Source organism: Lepidochelys kempii, chromosome 22, assembly GCF_965140265.1.
Source record: "Lepidochelys kempii isolate rLepKem1 chromosome 22, rLepKem1.hap2, whole genome shotgun sequence".
NCBI classification, from domain to species: domain Eukaryota; kingdom Metazoa; phylum Chordata; order Testudines; family Cheloniidae; genus Lepidochelys; species Lepidochelys kempii.
In genome coordinates this window covers 2,471,269-2,485,028 of record NC_133277.1, presented here as the reverse complement: position 1 = coordinate 2,485,028, position 13,760 = coordinate 2,471,269, and the positions used below count along the sequence as shown (strand labels likewise).

At 62.3% G+C, this 13,760-nt stretch overlaps 1 protein-coding gene and 1 non-coding gene across 3 annotated transcripts in view; both read right to left on the bottom strand.

Annotated features, from left to right (window-relative positions):
* ROBO4 (roundabout guidance receptor 4) overlaps window positions 1-13,760 on the bottom strand; it is a 68,665-nt gene that overhangs the window by 36,098 nt on the left and 18,807 nt on the right. For both annotated transcript variants that reach the window (XM_073320877.1, XM_073320878.1), the window contains exons 5-10: window positions 10,936-11,074; window positions 10,171-10,298; window positions 7,216-7,340; window positions 3,191-3,410; window positions 2,338-2,459; window positions 114-285 (exon numbers count right to left, since the gene is read on the bottom strand). In XM_073320877.1, the coding sequence (XP_073176978.1) occupies window positions 114-285; window positions 2,338-2,459; window positions 3,191-3,410; window positions 7,216-7,340; window positions 10,171-10,298; window positions 10,936-11,074 (906 nt within the window). The remainder of the gene's footprint in view (window positions 1-113; window positions 286-2,337; window positions 2,460-3,190; window positions 3,411-7,215; window positions 7,341-10,170; window positions 10,299-10,935; window positions 11,075-13,760) is intronic.
* Window positions 6,892-6,964, bottom strand: TRNAK-UUU (transfer RNA lysine (anticodon UUU)). Its single transcript has one exon. It is a non-coding gene; the product is annotated as a tRNA-Lys (tRNA).

Here is a 13,760-nt window from a genome sequence, read left to right as displayed (position 1 = left end):
CCCCAACTGGCTCTCTGATCACAGGGCTCCCCCGCTCCCCCTGGGCCCATCACGGGGCGCCTGAGGGTTTCTGGCTGGACAAAGAGCTCTACGAACAAAACATCATTTCTGACCTACGCTGCTGCATGTGGCATTGCTGGGCACCCCAAGCCCAGCTCCATTGAAGGCTGCCACCTGGATACAGTATTTAACCCCAGCCGGCAGCATGACCGTTTCCAGACTGTGCGTCCCTCCATCCACGGTCCTGTTGGAGCGATGGTGAGTTTCATTGCCCAGGTACCAGACCTGTAACACACCCAGACAGAGCTAACACGGCTGTGATAAACCCAGACCAAGAGACAGGACGCCTGTCATACACCCAGACACAGATACAACCAGATACACCCCCACTGCCCCAGGCTCCATGGACAGCTGTGACCTCCTAGATGACTAGATGACCTCCTGAGGTCCCTTCCAACCCTGATATTCTATGATTCTATGACCCCCACTTCCCTGGGCCCACAGACAGCTATGACCTCCACTGCCTCAGGCCTCATGGACAGATGTGACCCCCACGGCCCCAGGCCCCACAGACAGCTGTGATCTGCTCTGCCCTGGGCCCCCTGAATAGCTGTGATTCCCACTGCCCCAGGCCCCATGGATAGCTGTGACCCCCACTGCCCCGGGCCCCATGGATAGCTGTGACCTGCTCCACCCCAAGCCCCACAGATAACTGTGACTCCCACTGACCCAAGTCCCACAGACAGCTGTGACCCTCACTGCCCTGAGCCCCACGGACAGCTGTGACCCGCACCCCCCTTGGCCCCATGGACAGCTATGACCCCCTCTGCCCCAGGCCCCATGGACAGCTGTGACCCCCACTGCCCCAGGCCCCATGGACAGCTCTGACCCCCACCTCCGTGGCCCCATGGACAGCTGTGACCCCCACCACCCTGGCCATATGGAAGAGCTGTGACCTGCCCTGCCCCGCCCCAGGCCCCATGGACAGCTCTGACCCCCACCTCCGTGGCCCCATGGACAGCTGTGACCCCCACCACCCTGGCCATATGGAAGAGCTGTGACCTGCCCTGCCCCGCCCCAGGCCCCATGGACAGCTGTGACCCCCACCTCCATGGCCCCATGGACAGCTGTGACCCCCACCACCCTGGCCATATGGAAGAGCTGTGACCTGCCCTGCCCTGCCCCAGGCCCCATGGACAGCTGTGACCCCCACCTCTGTGGCCCCATGGAAGAGCTGTGACCCGCACTGCCCCAGGCCCCATGGACAGCTCTGACCCCCACCTCCGTGGCTCCATGGACAGCTGTGACCTGCACTGCCCCAGGCCCCATGGACAGCTCTGACCCCCACCACCCTGGCCCCATGGACAGCTGTGACCCGCACTGCCCCAGGCCCCATGGACAGCTCTGACCCCCACCTCCGCGGCCCCATGGACAGCTGTGACCCGCACTGCCCCAGGCCCCATGGACAGCTCTGACCCCCACCACCCTGGCCCCATGGACAGCTGTGACCCGCACTGCCCCAGGCCCCATGGACAGCTCTGACCCCCACCTCCGTGGCCCCATGGACAGCTGTGACCCCCACCACCCTGGCCCCATGGACAGCTGTGACCCGCACTGCCCCAGGCCCCATGGACAGCTCTGACCCCCACCTCCGTGGCCCCATGGACAGCTGTGACCCACACTGCCCCAGGCCCCATGGACAGCTCTGACCCCCACCACCCTGGCCCCATGGACAGCTGTGACCCGCACTGCCCCAGGCCCCATGGATAGCTCTGACCCCCACCTCCGTGGCCCCATGGACAGCTGTGACCCGTACTGCCCCAGTCCCCACAAGAAGCCCCAGGAACTCCAAGCAAAAGCTGCTCCAAAGACACGACCGCACAGGCATGGAGGGGGCCTCAGCTGGTGCGGCTCCTCTGCCAGGCCCCCCAGGTCCTGTGTAAGGGGCATCGCTCACTGCAGCTCTGCCCAGCTGGCACACGGCCCCTAGGGGCTGCTCCCAGAGCAGAGCAGAGCAGCCCCCGAGATCCCTGCACAAACCAACACTGACTCCTGTGAATGCTCCTGAGAGTGACCGAGAGCCCGTGTCACTCTGGCAGGGTGCAGCCCAGCCCGGCAGCGCTCCCAGGGCACACGGCCCTGCCCCCCGGCACCCTTCTGGTTACCTCCCCACCTTCGGGCGAGATCCCTCCGCGAGCCGGAGCTCCCACCAGGTTCCTACGAGCTGCAGCCTGGCCAAGCCAGGCCGATTTAGCTCTTTACCCTCCGTCCCCACTGTGAGTGCCGAGCACGTCGGTGTCGTGCGGGGCCTGAGCCGTCGCCCTGGCAAATCCTCACCTTGTAGCCCCGGATGATGCCGTTGTGTGCGGGGTGGGGAGGGGGGTCCCAGCTGATGAGCACTGTGCCATTCCCATCCTCCACTGCCGTGATGGTGACACGCTGAGGAGCTGTGCTAGGCACTGAGGACAAGAGAGAACCACTGAAAACCGCCTTGGGCAGCCCGGGGCTGGGCTGCTCTCCAGACACGGAGCCGGGGGTCCCTAGAGCCAGGCCCCGCACTCCGAGCACTGGAGTGTGAGGGGGAGGGCAGCGGAGCTGTGGTCCCTGAGGTCTCCCACCAGCACCAAGATGCCCATCGGGGCTTCAGGCAGGTATCGCTAGAGAGGCAGGGCAGGTCATGGGGCCATGCACAGTGGGGGTGACTGCAGATGAAGGTACCGAGCTGGGCTCCTGGGGAGGGAACCTGGTGCCCAGGGGTCCTGTGAGATTGTGCATGGTGCTGCTCCTCCTCCCACTCTGGACGGTGACAGACCCCAGCCTTGGCACTTCCCCACATGGCCCCACACATGGGCCCTGGACGGTGCAGCCTTGGGGTGCCAGGGCACACTGGGCACCTGCCGTGCCGTTCACCCAGGGGGTGCACAGCAGCTGACTGGGCAGGTTTCCGTCCGCTGCAGCGGGACCCCCTGCCCATGCTCCCCCTGGCAAGGCATGGGCCTTGTAAGGAGCAGCACCATGTAGAAGGGCCTGCAGGCAGCCACGCGCCAAGCCCTCAAACCCACCCAGCACGTCACTCACGGACTCCCTGCCAGGCCTGCAGCCTCTCTAGGTCCCCCATGAGACCTTGCTCTGCAGAGCAAGCTGAGTCAGGCCCTGGAGCTGGAGGGACTGGGGGTGCCTCGGGCTGTACCTTCTTCCGGGATCCAGAGATGCCTGATGTTGCTGTCCGGGCCATGGACCTTCCCGGCATAGGGCCGAACCTTGAACTCATACTTGTAGCCTCTCTTGAGGGCTGGGATGATGATGCTGTGCTCCCTGGGCACCTTCCGTTCAACCCAGTCCACGCTGACCGGCAGCAGGGAGCGGTACAGCACAGCATGTCCCTCAGTGTGCTGGGATGGGCGGATCACCTGAAAGGCAACTGTGGTCAGTGAGGGCACAGGACAGGCCAGCCGAGATCTGCCCAACCCCCCAGCCTGCCTGTGTCCAAGTCTCCTATTGTCCTTCTGCCCAGGATGGTGCTTGCCTTGGGCAAGAGGCTTGAGGACAGGCTGCCAGAGCTGCATCAGCAGGACTATGCGCTGGGAGAAGCCAGCTGAGAGAGCGGTTGCTATGGCAGAAAGCGCTGTATAAATGTTGATAGATGGGAGGGCGGGAGGACAGGCCAGTGGATGGATGTGTTGGTAGATGGGTGGCTGGGGGGATGGGAGGGTCAGAGGGTGGATGACTGGTTGGGTTCAGTGGATGGGATGAACAGATGGGTGGGAGAGTCAGTGGGTGGGTAAGTAGCTGTGGGTGGGATGGATGGGTGGTTAGATGGATGGATGGGTTGTAGAGTCGGTGGGTGGGTAAGTAGCTGGGGATGGGATGGGTGGGTGGTTAGATGGATGGGTGGGAGGGAGAGTCGGTGGGTGGGTAAGTAGCTGGGGATGGGATGGGTGGGTGGTTAGATGGATGGGTGGGAGGGAGAGTCGGTGGGAGGGTAAGTAGCTGGGGATGGGATGGGTGGGTGGTTAGGTGGATGGGTGGGAGGGAGAGTCGGTGGGTGGGTAAGTAGCTGGGGATGGGATGGGTGGGTGGTTAGGTGGATGGGTGGGAGGGAGAGTCGGTGGGTGGGTAAGTAGCTGGGGATGGGATGGGTGGGTGGTTAGATGGATGGGTGGGAAGGAAAGTTGGTGGGTGGGTAAGTAGCTGGGGGTGGGATGGGTGGGTGGTTAGGTGGATGGGTGGGAGAGTCGGTGGGTGGGTAAGTAGCTGGGGATGGGATGGGTGGTTAGATAGATGGGTGGGAGAGTCGGTGGGTGGGTAAGTAGCTGGGGATGGGATGGGTGGGTGGTTAGGTGGATGGGTGGGAGGGAGAGTCGGTGGGTGGGTAAGTAGTTGGGGGTGGGATGGGTGGTTAGATAGATGGGTGGGAGAGTCGGTGGGTGGGTAAGTAGCTGGGGATGGGATGGGTGGGTGGTTAGATGGATGGGTGGGAAGGAAAGTTGGTGGGTGGGTAAGTAGCTGGGGGTGGGATGGATTTGCAATGGTGTCTCACTCAGTTTCCAGGTGCCTGCCAACCCTGGGCAGCGCCGCTGCCAGACGCTGCCGAGCACAGGCCCAACTGTGTGGGGGAACATGCCAGTGGTGAGCCCGGGGGTCTGCCTGGCCCTGCTGGAGAGGCCTTGCAGCACTTGGCTACCACCCTTCGGGCCTCGCAGCCTCTCGCTGGGGGGTCCTGTCCTTGTGTCCCTTTCACAGGCAGGTATCACAGCAGAGCCAAAGCCCCTCAGTCCTGCCTGCAACCTGCCCAATGGCCTGGATGGCATTCGTGCGTTACCCACGATCCCCTCCACGAGGGACGATGCTTTCAAGGCTGCTGTCCCCAGGCCGCTCTGCCGGTGAAGCTGGGGGATCCTGCCACTGCTCTCCAGCCAGCACTCCGCTCTCCTCGCTGAGCCTGTCCGTGCACACTGGGAACGGTGGGGGATCTGAGCAGCACTGGGGCAGGGCAAGGTCTAGCCCGGCCAGGCTGTCCAGGGGGACAGAGCTCAGTGGGGCCCTGCTGGAAGGGGCTGGGTGTGGGCAGCGCTTTCCCATTCACAGTCTGGGAGTGCAGGGGCAGCTCTCCATTCCCTCCTGCTCCTTCGGCACACGGTGTAATTCCTGGTGCCCTGGTGGGGTGCTGGGCTTGTCCTGGGTGACACATTCCCTGGACTTCTCCTTTGCTTTTGAACTCTGGGGCCGTTTGCAGGCCAGGGATCACCGTGTTGCGCCCATCCCTGCGAGGGGGGCTGCCAGATGGGCAGAAGCAGACCATGTTGCCTGCGACTGTCTCGGCTCCCTGCCCTGTGCAAATGCACTGCAGCATGGCGAGGTGCTCGCCCTTCCAGCACGGGGTTGGCTCGGACAGGCCCTGAGCTGCTTCGGGACCAGCACAAGCCCAGGCAGGGCCTGGGGTGAGAACAGGCAATGGGAACACAAAGGCTGTATGTTCCCCTGGCTGCCTCAGTTCCCACATACATTAAGCATTGGGAGCTGACACAAGGAAGCCCCGTTTCCATACGAAGGCAACATGAGGATGTGAAAACATGAAGTCAGCACACCAGGGACAGACCCTGGGGGCCATCCAGACTCTGGAGATCAGCAGTGGATTTGGGGGGATATAAGGAGAAGGCAGAAGACCCCTTGTTATCCTGCACTGGGGAAGGAAAAAGGACAGAGCTCTTTACATTCACGAAGGCGGGATCCTGGCCAGGCTGGCTGGAGACACTGGGAGATTGCCTTGGAGAGAAAAACTACTTCAGACAAGGGTTTGGCCAGGTACAGTTCAGCGGAGACTCTAGGAAGCGGGTTATACCTTTTGGTTTCCATGGAACCATTTCTGACTCTATGATCATTACTTATGAGTAAGGCTAAGTCTTTGTCACGGCTATTTTTAGTAAAAGTCACGGACAGGTCACGGGCAATAAACAAAAATTCATGGAGCCAGTGACCTGTTCATGACTTTACTAAAAATAACCAGGGGGCAGGGCTAGATGGGGGGAGGAATGGAGTCCCGTGGGGGAGGGGACTGACAGGCTGAGCTCGGCTCTAGCAGCCACAGCAGGCGGGGGCGCGGGGGGGTGCAGCCACGGCAGCCACACAGCCCATGCTCCAGAGCTGGCTGCAGCTGCGGGACAGGGGCATGTGGCCCCAACTACAGCCCCCGCCAAGCCCTGGCCACAGCCGGATGGGCGTGCACAGCCCTGGAAAGGCACAAGGGGGGTGCGTGGCCCCGGCTGCAGCCCCTGTTGGAAGTCGCAGGGCTGAGGCACACGGCCCAGCCTCCACCAAGCCCAGGATGCCACAGGGCTAGGGCTCACAGCCCCAGCGGAAGCCGCAGGGCAGGGGCGCGTGACCCTGGCTGCAGCCCCCGGTGGACAGGGCAGGGGCACAGTCCTGCCTCCTCCTCCTGAAGCGTGGACGTCACGGAGGTCCAGTAAAGTCACAGAATCCGCCTCACTTATTAGCTCTTGAATCTGGGGTTTTGATGCCGAACTCATGACTGGGTCGCTATCAATTGGCTGTGATGTTCCCTGGCCCTGAGCTATAACACTCCACCTGTGTACACCGCGCCCTGGAGACAGCCGGCCAGGAACGTCTGTGCGTGTCCAGTGGACACGGGCTGGGCACCACAGGGAGCACTCTGAGGACTCGCGGGTTTATAGAATCTCAGGGTGGGAAGGGACCTCAGGAGGTCATCTAGTCCCACCCCCTGCTCAAAGCAGGACCAATCCCCCAATTTTTGCCCCAGACCCCTAAGTGGCCCCCTCAAGGATTGAGCTCACAACCCTGGGTTTCAGGCCAATGCTCAAACCACTGAGCTATCCCGCCCCCCCAATTTTGGGGGGGGAAGGATCCCTTCTTTACCTGACCAGGGACATGAACTCTGGACCCTCAGATTAAAAGTCTGACTCTCTTCCAACTGAGCTAGCCAGGCAGGGTTGGTGCCTACCGCTAGCCCACACCAAGAGGCTGAGGTCGGGGAAGGCCTGTGGGGCCAGAGGCTGCTGCTTTCAGGGAGCCGAGCTAGAGCAGGCACAGACAAGCCCACTTCACAGCCCCTGGGGAGTGCCACCCCCACCCCGCCCTCCCCTTCACCCCACCCGTCCCGGAGCCAGGCAGCGGGGCCGCCCAGGGCTCGCTGGCAGGCACTCCAGGCCGGGGTCCCAGTGGAGACTGCTCACTGACCTTCCAGTGCAGGTAGACGGCGGACGAGGAGGGGAGCACGGTGCTGTTGTCCAGGTACAGCTGGACGTCCATCATCTCCCGTGGGATGTCCTTCGGCCACTCCCTCTGCCCGGTGTCCAGGGGGTCTACGGGCAAGAAAGGGGCAAGCGTGGGGTTGGGGACATGGGCAACAGGAGCTCCCCAGAGCAATACCACTCACAGTGAGCACCTTTAGACGTTGCTCCCTCTCCGCTCTGACAACCCCGCCTACGGGCTGTTACCATGTGCTGGCAGCCCAGACACCCAGCTAATGGACACTGCAGGGCCCCCAGCCCGGACATCTCTAACGCACAGTCCCTCCTACACCGTGGGAGGGTCTCTCTCTTGTTCAGGGCGATGTCCAGCCCGTGGGGAAGGGGGTCTGCGACTCAGGGCCCCTCCCGGTCGGAGCTGTCCCACAGAGGTCAGGGCAGAGCGCCCACCAGAGGCAGAGCCGTCCCTGGCCTGGGGATCCGGGCAGTTACACAGATCAGAGGAGCTGGCTCTTTCGTCTCCCGAGCCAGCGGTGTACCATGGGCTGAGGCATGCTGGGCCCTTGGGCACCCGGCTGCCAGGGGGGCCATCCGGGAGACTGGGGGGGCAGGCCCTCTCCCTGCATCCCTGAGCTGCCTGCTGGCTCTGGGAGAGGGCAGGTGCTGCTGGCCCATGACCCCCAGCAGGTGCGGGGAGTGGGGCTCACTGTACCCCTCCCCCTAGGCCAGCCAGCCCGCTGCGGAAAGGAGCACTGTGTTACGGGCATACGCCAGAAGCATGGGGCTGCCCACTGAAGCGGGGTTGCCGGCCTGACCCGCCTGCGCTGGGCAGGCTGGAGGCAGAGCCACCAGGGGAAGGCACGGTACAAACTCAGCGCGCTGAGAGTCCTGCTCTGCCCTGTGGCTGGGCACAACTCCAGCCCAGGCGAGGGCTCCCTGGCAGGGTGCGCAGGCCTGCAGGGATGGGGGGCAGGGCTGGAGGCCGGATGCCAGAGGGAACATCAGGGGAGCGCTATTTCGCTCCCTTCCCCTCACCAGCACTCGCTGGGATGGGCGGCAGTCCAGGATCCCGCAGCTGGGAGAGGCACTACCCAGGAGGGCCTAAGCAATGGGATTTCTGGGGCCAAGCCCCCTCCTGTAGCCCAGGGTGAACGTGGCCCATCAGTGAGAAGGGCTCATCTGCTACTGTCTGTGCCCCAGGCCCTTGGCAGGTCTGGGAAGCCAGGCTAATGCTTGTCCAGCTCTTGGGGGTCTCCCTGCCTTCAGAGCCCTATGCCTGCCGGAGACGCAGGGAACAGCCCTCAGGAAAGGCCAGTGGCAGGGTGACCAGGTGTCTGGTTATCGACCGGAACACCCGGTCGAAAGGGGATACTGGCGGCTCCGGTCAGCACCGCTGACTGGGCCATTGACTGTCCGGTTGGCAGTGCCGCGCAGCAGGGTTAAGGCAGGCTCCCTGCTAGCCTCTGTGCTGCGTGGATCCCGGGAAGCAGCTGGTATGTTTGTCTCCCCTCTGACTCCTATGCGTAGGGGCAGCCAGGGGGCTCTGCACAGTGCCCCCACCACAAGCGCTGCCTCCGCAGCTCCCAATGGCTGGGAACCGTGGCCAATGGGAGCTGCGGGGGTGGCACCTGTGGATGGGGCAGTGCGCAGAGCTGCCTGGCTGTGCCTCCGTGTAGGAGCCGCAGGGGGCATGCTGCTGCTACTGGGAGCTGCTTGCGGTAAGCGCCACCCGGAGCCTTCACCCCTGCCCCCCTCCCAGGCCCCAACCCCCTGCCCCAGCCCTGATCCTCCTCCCGCCCTCCAAACCCCTCGATCCCAGCCTAGAGCACCCTCCTGCACCCCAAACCCCTCATCCCCAGCCCTACCCCAGAGTCTGCACCCCCAGCCAGAGCCCTCACCCACCTTGCACCCCAACTCCCTGCCCTAGCCCAGAGCCCCCTCCCACACTCCGAACCCCTCAGTCCCAGCCTGAAGCCCCCTCCTGCACCCCAAACTCCTCATTCCTGGCCCCACCCCAGAGCCCACATCCCCAGCTGGAGCCTTCACCCCCCACACCCCAACCCCCTGAGCCAGCCTGAGGGTGGGGAGAGTGAGCGACAGAGGGAGGGGGGATGGAGTGAGTGGGGGCAGGGCCTTGGAGAAGGGGCAGGGTATGGGCGGGCTTTGGAGGAGGGGTGGGGCAGGGGCGAGGCAAGGGTGCTCGGTTTTGTGTCAGTAGAAAGTTGACAACCCTAGTCAGAGGGGAGACCACAGGTCCCAGGAATCAAACAGGAAGCCGGGAATTGTGAACGGAGCCGAGCCGGGGGAGACTCTGCTGTAGCTTCAACCCCCTCCATGAAGCAAACCCCCAGAGAGGCAGAGCTGGAGGGGGCAGGGGCTGGTCCAGCCAAGAAGTGATGGGCCCCATCCTGCACACACTCAAGCAGCTGAGTCACTTGGGCCAGGTGAGGCACGCTTCCCAGGTGTGTCTGCAGGATCGGGCCCTGCCAAGGAAGAGGCAGGAGTTCCCAGCAGCCAAGGGCATTGTCTCCTGATGGAGCATCCGAGTGCTACTGTGCCCCGATCCCTGGGCCTGTGGTACCGCAAGGGTAAGTAGCACAGAAAGGGGTTTTCTTGGCGCTCATGTGGGGCGGTTTCAGGCAATTCAGGGCACTGGCCTGCCCCTCTCCAGATGCGGGGACCCCAGCCTGTCAAGTCTCGGGGAGAAGAGGAGAGAATCGCTCCAGGGCTGCTCGGAAAGGGCCAGAGCCGATGGGGCTGGTGGGTGGGTAGGGCAGGGATGTTAGGTGTGCCCAGTTGCAGGTGACAGCTTTCTGCCTCCCCCGGTTCCCGGGGCACGCAGGAAGCAGGGTGTGCAGGGCACTACGGTCTCGCTGCTGCCCGTGGGCACGGACCAGTCCTGGCGTGCTGTGAAGGCTGCTTCATGGAGCATGGAGCTGCTTACCCTGCACAGTGAGCGAGGCCTGGGCCGAGATGGTGCCCACCTGGTTCTGGGCCATGCAGATGTACCTGCCGGAGTCAAGCGTCGTCACATAATGAATCCGCAAGGTGTTCTCCTCGTCCACCTCGTACCTGGGCGTGTAAGACAGAACAGCTGCTGTGAGCAGGGGTAGGGACTGGCGGCCACTCAGTGTTTGTGCCAAGCCCTGTCCTGGCTGGCCCTTAGGCCCCATCATAATGCACATGACTCATAATAACAACAATAAACCATGGGTGAGCAGGACATGGGCAGCAGGGCTCTGGGCCCTGGGCCCCAATCCCAAGGGGCTCCCAGCTGCCTGGGCCCCTGGGCTGGAGCCTGGGATCTTGCATTTGCCGCGACCACTGAAATGTGGTTCCCTCTCCCAGTGGAACCGCTATTCCAAGGGGTGGGAATTGCTCGTACTCATGACCAGCGGCCCCGGTAACAGTACCAGGGTGTACCCCACTCTGTCCACCTCCAGGAGCACGGGAACAGGTGACAGGCTGGGTTTGCCTCCATTGATCCTGCTGGGTGCTGTATCGAACAGGCACACAGTTCCCCCTCTCCCCCGTGGCCTGTGCAGCGTTGTTAAGTGAGCCTGGCATCCTCTACCTACCTTGCAACAATGAGCTATGGGAATGAGTCGGTGCTTGGAGTGCCTCAGTGCCATGTATTCGGATACCAGGGAAAATGCTGACAGAGAGATCAGCCCCAAAGCTCAGAAGCTTCCGAATGTACACCACATACCTGCCCCAGGGCAGCTCGCCGGGCTCCTTCCGCCACCATACTTTGGGCATTGGGTCCCCCTGAGCACCACAGCCCAGCTGGACGGTGCTGCCAAATTTGGCCGCAATATCACTGGGTCTGCGAGTGAATGTTGGCTTTTCTGGGGAGGGAGAAGCAGAGATCTCAGTGACGCATCCCCGCCCTGCCGGGAGCTGGAGCTCTGGGCTGCGAGAATTGGAGTCAGTGCCACGTGCTACAGGATCCAAGCCCCACAACCTCCTGTGCCCCCAGGAGGTCTCCACCCCCTACCATAGAGGTCCTCAAACTTTTGAGGGTCATGCCCCCCTTACCCTGTCCGTGCCCCCTCCCCTGCAGAGGCGGGGCTGGGAGTGGCGGGGGGAAGGACATGGACAGGGGTAAGGGGTGCAGCTAGGGCTGGGGCTGGGAGCGGGGCAGGGAATGGAGCCGCGGCCAGGGGCTGAGGCAGAGGGCGGGGTCGGGGCAGGGCTGGGAGCAGAGCAGCAGCTGGGCCATGGTGGGGGCAGGCAGCCGGGCCCCTGGCCAGGTTCCAAGCCCTGCCAAGGCTGGGAATGGGACCGCGTGCGGGGCCGGGAGCCGGGGCTATGGCTGGGGATGGGGCCAGAGCAGAGCTGGGGAGGAGGGGTAGGGGTGGAAGTTGGGTGATGCTCCCTCCTCGCCCCCTGTGGGAACTGGCCCAGGCCTGCCGTGCCCCCCCACCCATGTTCCTCCATGCCACCCTAGGGCGGAGCGCCCCACAGTTTGGAGACCTCTGCCCTACCAGCATGTGCAGCCCTCAGGGAATGAGGACAGCCAGAAAGGGGAAGGACGTGGCTCTCCACAGCCATTGCCTGCGTTGGGAGTTTGCGATAACTGGGTCTACAAATGTATCCATACTGTGAGCGCAACTGTGAAAGGCAGAGAAAGCTGAGACGATGCGCGCGTACCCTGTAACAACACAGGTTGAAGGGAACAGCCGCCAAAGGGAGACAGAGACTGCATGTGTCCAAACGAAAAGGCCCCTGACGTAACCTAGCACTGTCCACAGAACCCACACCTCTAACACGGCCACCCCAACCTCAGCCACGCTGCCTTCCGCAACGCATGTGCCAAATCTGTGCGCTAAATGGGTTAGTCTCTAAGGTGCCAGAAGTCCCCCTTTTCCCTATGCACTGCAGTTAGCCTGCCTCCGACCACTACCTCCCAGGCCCCTCTCAGAGTCAGGATTCCTGAGCTCCGCCAGCCTACTGCTGTCCAGCAAATCGTTGTGTAACCCATTGAGAAAGTGTATGCCAGGCCCCCCTCTAGCAGCAGGTCCACAACACACATGGCAACTGTTGCTGTTGCTCCCAGGGTGGGGCCAGTCCATGGGGTGCGTGTGCTACTACGCTGTGTGATAAGCGTTGGCTTCAGCGTTTAGTTCACTGAGGGAGGAACCATCCTTAAAAATGGGTTTCATAGTTTAAAACACAGCCTGTCAATTGTGGTGTGCCAGAATGCAGGCGTTCCCCATTTCGGTCATTTCTCTCCCATTCAATTGCCCGTTGCCAGGGCAGAAGGTGTGTGTGCGGGTGCTGGGAGAGGCCCCTGTCCACACTGCTGTCTGTAAGCTTGGAAATGGTTTCCCATGTGGCTGAACTGGGAGGAAGTGACACAGCAACTCCGAAAGCCTGGAGAGGTTGGAGTTCAAACGGAGCCATTTCCTGGAAATCTGTAGCTCAGGCAGGAACTTTTCTCTAGGGAAAGCAATTTGGGAGGGAAGCCAGTCCAGTGAGTCTCTAAACCATGCACTGGCTTGTGGTTCTGCGTAGTTGTCACAAGAGTCCTGCTGCTTGAATCAGGCCCAGGGACTGGTTTTGGAAGCCTCTTATATTCTCCAGGACTCGGGGTGCAGGCTCCAAATCAGGAGCCATGGAGTGAAACTGCAAATGGAGCAAGCTCCCAGGGAGAGACCCATGTGTTCAGAGGGGCCAGGCTGCCCCCAGGAAGGGTTCTCAAAGGATGGAGACATTCTAGGTCAAGGAGGCTGGGCACCAAGGAGGGGCCTCAGGGCCGCCTGCCTCCTGCTCTCCCAGCACATCCTGGCCATTATGGCAGAGGAACGCCAGGGACCACTTGGCTAGGAATCTCCTCCCCCAAGGGGAATGTCCCTTTCCATGCAGGGAGCCCCTGTCGCCAGGGATTCCCTGCAGCCGGCAGCACTCCTGGGCGCTTGGCTTCACAAGCTCCAGGGAGCGTCGCCTAGGTCCCCGGCAGCCTGAACTGGTCCCGTGGCCCTGGGAAACAGGATTCCTTGGGTGCTCTCCTCAAACCTCCTGCTGCCCTGAGAGGGGGAGCTGCTGTTCGGGTCGAGGAGAACCAGTCCCTCTCATGGGTGCTGACCTGCTATTAATGCCCCTCAGATGGTGACCACACTGGGCATGCCGGGCACAGGCCATGTGGGTCCAACCAGTGGTCTCACTGGTCAGAAATATGTCAACTGGCCAGTTTTCTGGCACCCCATGTGTGACAAAGTGGGGATTTTTCATAACGTTTTGTATGAATACTGTGCGTGCCTCAGTTTCCCCGATGTGCTGCATGGTTAACTAGGTGAGGAGGAAAGGTTGTTTACTTTTTGCAGAGATCCAGGTGAGACTGACCCTGGCTGTCTGGGGCCTGGGCCCAGGGGGAGTCCCTGAAGACAACGGCCACTCCAATTCCCTGATTATTTGGCACCTAGCAACTAACGACCATGGATGGCTCAACCTCCTTATGAAGCCAGTCGGGTGTGACCATCTGGAGAACAAAAGGCTGGGGGGAGGCCAGTGACTGTGTTTGCCTGGAAACAA